We start from the raw sequence: 6,669 nt of genomic DNA, 5'->3' as shown, positions 1-6,669 counted from the left end.
GTTTGTAACATTGAGAGTTGTCAACTCTTGAGGTGTAAAGAAGATATATGCCATATCTTTAACACTAGTAATTAAGCTATTTATTAATAATATTATTGAGCAAAATATGATGATGTAGGATGTCTCTTAAGATATTCTTATGATTTTTGGAAGAACATAAAAACCCCAAAGGAATATTGTGGTGGGGCATTGGTAGATTGATTGTGTTAATAAACTATGTTATATGCCTTACATGCCCAAGGTCAAATGACATAATAGTATGATTATAACATGGAAAGTAGAATAGATCAAGGCTTATTGTGAAATATAAAGCATTAAGAAGTGCAAGTTATTTTACATTTAGAAAGAGAACCATAAGTTTCAATTATGCCAATAGATGTTCATTATATGATGTATCATCCATGACAAGATAAATTTCATGTGCATCGTGTGTATCCTTGTTGATAGACATGTCATTTATAAATGTCACCATTGATAACGTGAATATAATCATCAGAGAGCTCATTGGTAGGTTGTCATAAATAGGCCAATTCCAAATCAAAAAGTAGATCACTGGTCATGGAAAAGTGATAGCAGACTAAATTCTTTCAAGAAAGATGAATCGAGAAGCACACAAGGAGGCCAATCCATAGATGTAATAAAAATACCCACTTTATCTCGAATTGAATCAAAGCATGTATTTGCATGGTGTAGCTAAGTCACTTTCATAAGTTAAAAGGGATACATCTTCAAAAACTACAAAGAAAAAATAAGTGAATTTGGTGAAGGAGAGAAAATATAGTGAGAAGCGTAAATAGCAAATAGTAAATCTCAAATAAAATTTATAAGAGGTATATCAATTTTGAAAACATGTAGAAGATATAAACCTTGAGACCAAAGAAAGGGACATGTAGGGTCAATAATATATTAGAGAAGTAAAGCATAAACCCTAATTTTTGGTCAAAGTTCAATAATAAAGATCTTAACATAAAAGTATGAAATAAAAAAGTAATAAATTTGAAAACCCTATTCAAAATTAAACAACCCTAAGAAAACTAGATCGTGTGAGATCAAATGAGTTCATTAAAAGATTAATGGAATTATAGAGTTTCCCTAAGACTAATCTAGGTCATTTAACCAGATTAATTTACACTAATGATACTTGATATTAAATACAAAGTTGTACAAATCAGTAAAGAGTAAATGTAATAAATAAGTATAATTCACTTTTTAAACAACGAATGCATGCTTTCAAAAAAAAAATGAACCTTCACCACTTTTACCTACAAAACAAAATTTCTTTATAATGAAATGTGCAAGTGGACTATTTGGAATCAAACTCATAGGTCTAGATCAACTCTGTAATCACAATTTCATCCATTGCATCTAGCATTGTGTGCCTATACTTTGTTGTTTCTCTAATTAACATTAAAAACAATCCTCTCCAATTTATAATGACTAAATTTTAAGAGAGTAATACATGCTCTAATTATGTCACAAGACATGTTCTCCTAAACTAACCCCCAAAAGATGTGTTTAATAAAGGACACAACCTCTAAAATTTGATAAACATACTTGTAACTAGACAATTAACTTTATGTTTTTTAATTACTTTAATTACAAAGAATTCATGACATGAATGCTAATGAACATCCTTCAATGAAAGTCAAAATGACCAAAAATTGAGATCAATGACCAAATTTTAAACTTTAGAGTCTTAAGTCTTACATTTACAAAATATGTTGGGATATATTTAAGTGCAATATGATACATAAACAACATTTGAGCCACAAAATATGCATAAATACAACCAAGATGTGAGCAGACAAGAATAAACAATGACCCAACATTATACAAAATTGTTATGAATATTAATAAAGATAAATTTTAAAAACTAAAATCCAAAAGCACACAATTAAGAAAAATATATATGTACAATCAAGTCTTATCATTACCCATATTCTAGAGATGTCAATTAAAGTGAAAGGAAGTGAGGAAAGTGCCTTGAATGTATAGTTTTGGCATATAGAAAGGAAAAGTCCTTCCCCACTTCTACAAAGTGGGTATAGTTAAAAACATATAATTTTCAAAATTTATAATATCGCATTAACAACCATGAGACCTGGCGAAAAGAGAGTTTATGATTAGAACAAAGTGGTGGGCCCGAATCATTTCTATAATCACACTAATTTGACCGAAGAAGCTTTAACTTTATATGCCTTCGGAATTACGTTAGATGATGTTACAAATGATGTACGCGTTAAACTCAATATTTTTTATTATTATTATCACCGTTGCCACCTCATCGCCGAGCAAAGATAGGTGGCAAATAAAGATTTCCGCTAACCATCAAATAAATATCCGTGCCAAATAAAGAGTTCCACTAACCATCAAATAAATATCCGTGGCAAACAAAGATTTCCGCTAACCTCGAATAAATATGAGACAAACGTTAAACTATAGAGCGGTACGGAAATGACCGTTGCGTGCCAGCATAACAAAGCCAATTGAAGATGGAAACGGAGACAAGCGGAATGAATGAATACGGAACTAGGACAGCAAAGCAAATGAATATATTTTGACAAGAGCTGGCATGCCAGCTGTTCGAGCCTGGTTTGGAGTTGGAAGCACAAAAGGACAAACGTCAATTCGTTAAGCAATTTTCGCCCCACTAAAATTCGGCGGAAGATAAATAAATAGCCACCATGAAAGATGTAGAACCTCACAAGTTCCTCCTGGCTAACGGAAAGTTGAAAGTTATTTAGGAACCCCAACACAACAAAGGAAAAGAATATATGCATGTGCTTATATTTAAAGAATGGCTTCGAATAATCTGTTTCTCTCTCTCTAGAAAAAATTAATAATAATCATCGAGGAGAAACAAAAATAATAATAAGCACGATCCATCATCATCTAAAATGGGCTAGGAAAGCCGCCTCCCAAGCGAGGAAGCCAGGCTGGCCTAGGCAATCAACAAATAATAATCTTTTTATTAATCAATCTTTACATGTAAAACACTAGGACAAACGAACACCGCCAAATTTATCAGGGCCATTGATAATATGCACGAATGGGACTAATTTCCGGCCGACGGAAACGTCGCTAAAAATGGGAAAAAATAGTATTGGAAAAGCTTACCCCGCCGTGGATCGCGCTTTTCAGGTAATAGTTCGGAAAAGCCGTTCAAAGCCGATTATCATGGGGGAAGCTCTCTCTACCGTCGAGATGACGCCACGTAGAGGTCGTACGGGGCCCACAGCGAATCCAACGGACAGGGATCCTTCGCATCGAGGCGCAGCCATGGCTTTCCCTTACCGCTCCAGTGAAGTAAACTCACGGGGCCGGGATGTAAATTCCGGCAGCTTCCGATGACGTTATCTCCTCCGAGGCCGTGCTGATTCCACCGGTGGTCCACCGGTTCTACATTTCCGGCGAAGACCAGCAAGAAAGGCGGCAGAGATCCCAGGTCGTAAATCCTCCTTTCCTTCTGAACTTCCATCCAGTGTTCGATCATTTTAGTGAAATTGTTGACCCGCCATTTCGCCAGATCTATGACCATTACGCCTGTGTTAAAATAGCAAGGGTTTCTGCCATGGAAGGTTTTGGAGAGCCGCTCGTCTGACCAGAAATTTGCCTTGGAGAAATACTTTGAGAAATTTGCGTGGCAGTACTCCGGAGCCCCCAAGGTTCGAGTCTCGCCGAGGCTAATGTTCCAAAGCTTGGATACATCGTCCACAACCACCAGATCGGAGTCGAGATAGATGACTCTCTTCACGCAGGGCTCCAGCATGTTTGCCAGATAATTACGCGCATAATTTAGCGGCTGTTCCAGCGCTTGCCTCACTGAGGTCGAGATCAAGCCTTTCACCAGATCTGCATTGAAGCTGTAAAACTTAAATTTCAGATAAGGAAATGTTGCTCTTACTAGGGTTTGAAGTTCCAGCTCCATTTCCGTGACCAGAAAATGGAAGAAAATGTTGTCCGGGCAGGACGCGTGCTGAAGAACGGACAGAACTGCGGCCATGGATCCTCGCAAGTATTCTGCATCGAGCGTAATGGCTATGTGCACATACGCCGGATCGCAGGTCATTTTCTCTCTGGTTCTATTTGTTCTGCCGCATTCTTTCCCGTTCCGAAATGCCGGAGCTTCTCTAAACGAAAATGTCAGAGGCGATGACTCACCCGGCTCAAAATCCTCTCGCTGGAAATCGAAGTGAGAAGATCGAATCGCCTCTGCCGGTGACCACGACTGCTGCGAAGGGAAAACAATCACAACTGAAAGAATAACGAAAACAAACCCCCACATTCTGACGAACCACGCCATTGCCTCTCGCTTGTCCCTCCGCTTTAGCGACTTCTGCTCCTCGCACAAGTATTTCGAACTGAGCAGAGACGCCAGAAGCAGAAGCTCCCTCAGCTCCGCCAGGTTGAAAACCTTTATTTCCTCCGCCTTTACAAGCTCCTTCAATAAATTCGCCAGCATTCACCAGCAGAACAAATCTTCACAAAAAAAATGCAACAAATTCTCAGAGCTCTGAACATCAAAGTCTCTAAACCTAACGAAATCTCAGCAAAAATGCACCAATTTCCAAAGCCTCGAACCCCTGCGCGTCCGTTGAAATGGCCTAAAATCTTCTCAAAATGCATCAATCTTCGAACTCGCGGCCTTCGAAATCACAAAATTTCTCCAAATTTCCAAACCTCCGATAATCAACCCTCGCTGAACTGACAAAAAGTCGTCAAATTTCCCTTCTCGAACCGCTTTTCTGACTTTTCACCCAAATAAAGCTCCAGTAGCAAAAAACACATTCAGAACTAACAATGCAGCTCCGTTCTCGGCCTGAAAGCCCGGATTTGATAGCAAAAACCTTTAAAAATGCCGAATGCGGCTAAAAATCTTCCACAATTACTAAATAATCTATCTAGATCCCTCCGTCAACAAACAAACCACGATCTGGAATAAAAAACAAAGGCCTATCTTGCGTCAAAAGCAAATCATCACAATAAACTTCCTTCCAGTTAAAGAATTCCAACCGGTTGAAGAGCCCCCGAAGATTTCCAGACACATAATACGAAACGCTTCGATCTCGCAAAGAGACGAGCAGGCGCAGGCGGACCGTGTGCACGGGCGTGCACTCCAGTCCTCTGCTTTCCTCTTCCAGCACAATCTCTTCTCCACCATACAATGTCCCCAAATTATACAATTGAATAAAAATTCATTTTTTTTCCCTTTCCAAACAAATCCAGACTCCCGAAAGGCTGTGGCACTGATCGATTAGAGAGCATTTCGTTCAACAATTAAGATAAACAGTGTCAGAATTCCTCGGCGACATAAAAGAATCGGGTTAAATCTCGAGTTAGCCCCAAAAAATAGTAAAAGTAATCTGCCAGCTGTCTCCCGTGCTCCCAAAACCAGAGAATGTAAACCCTCCTGAAAAGCCGACCTTCCCGGCGACCGTCAAACCACTCGGAGAATCAGCACGTTGGAGAGAATATTATCGATTACACATACATACGAATACGGATGACTCCGTATTCGTAGATCGTATGGATCGACCAGGCTGGCGTCAACTATCTTTAATGCCCAAATTTAGTGTGGGAGGAGGATTTGGGCGGTTACATGTTAGAGGAGTCACGGGGTTAACAGCCGGTGGAAAGCAGTTATGTTGACGGGTTACTCGAGGCGAATACTTCCTCGTGCCGGTCGCCTCCCTTTCAATACTCTCTGTCCGTTTCGTCAGCAAAATCAGAGATAAACAGGCAGAGAAACACTTTCTTACTATAGCTTCTCTACTCGTTGGGAGGCCCCCGATCTACATGCAAAACCCTAAACTTGTGCACTCTTCAACGCTTGAGGGACCTAGGTAGATTCAATTCCTCTCAATTTCCTACATTCATGTCAATATTTATTTAAGATCTATAGCCACATTGTGATTCCCATCCTCTTTCTAGGTTTAGATCTAAATATTGTTTAAATAGTGGGAACTTTACAATGGTCTTTTGGAAATGGTGAAGATGACATATAATTGTTTGGATTTATGATAGTTGTATTGTTTTCATGGTATGGATTGATATTTTCAATGGTGTTTAACCTAGGACTTTGGCAAATAAAAGGATCTTGCCTCTATCTTCTCTCACCACTCATTTGTGGGATCTGATTATAATCTTAGATCTCTATTTTTGTCAACTTTGATTTAAAAAATGTGCCATAAAATTAGTTACAAATTATTATATAGTTGCACTTTTAGAATTTGAAATTTTACTAATATTAGAGCTAATATTTGTGAACGTTGATTAAAAAATGGAAGGATAAAACTAGTTCAAATTATTTTATGTTTGTACATCTAAAATCTAAAGTTCCAATTTTTTAATTTTACTAATATTGGGGCTAATATTTGTCAACTTTGATAATAAAAATATAAGGACAAAATTGGTCCTAATTATTTTATACTTGTACATCTAAAATTTAAAGTTCTAATTTTTAAATTTTACTAATATTGGGACTAATGTTGTTTTGATAGATTTTAGTATGTTTACTTGAATGCTTGAAACACTTAGTATTACAACAAACATGAAGATAATTTGAGAATCTACATGGGTGGGGTTTGATTCTAATAGTTTTAGACTCTAGTGCCCCCATCAACTTGCAAGAACATATGTAATTTAAAACGGTGAGGGATCTAGGTAGAT

The 6,669-nt window shown here is 37.9% G+C and overlaps 1 protein-coding gene across 1 annotated transcript; it reads right to left on the bottom strand.

Annotated features, from left to right (window-relative positions):
• Positions 1-2,762: 2,762 nt before the first annotated feature.
• LOC149571520 (putative galacturonosyltransferase-like 7) lies at positions 2,763-5,442 on the bottom strand. Its single transcript, XM_089813022.1, has one exon. The coding sequence runs from the start codon at positions 4,460-4,462 to the stop codon at positions 3,194-3,196; it is 1,269 nt and encodes a 422-aa protein (XP_089669148.1). The 5' UTR covers positions 4,463-5,442; the 3' UTR covers positions 2,763-3,193.
• Between the last annotated feature and the right edge of the window lie 1,227 nt (positions 5,443-6,669).

The sequence above is a fragment of the Cupressus sempervirens genome, chromosome 2 (genome assembly GCF_028749045.1).
Source record: "Cupressus sempervirens isolate cs-2001-9-10 chromosome 2, ASM2874904v1, whole genome shotgun sequence".
Lineage (NCBI taxonomy): Eukaryota > Viridiplantae > Streptophyta > Pinopsida > Cupressales > Cupressaceae > Cupressus > Cupressus sempervirens.
This window is presented reverse-complemented; position numbering and strand designations above follow the sequence as displayed.

Coding starts and splice junctions, on each gene's coding strand:
- LOC149571520 (XM_089813022.1), bottom strand. CDS start 4,462: ATGCTGGCGAATTTATTGAAGGAGCTTGTAAAGGCGGAGGAAATAAAG.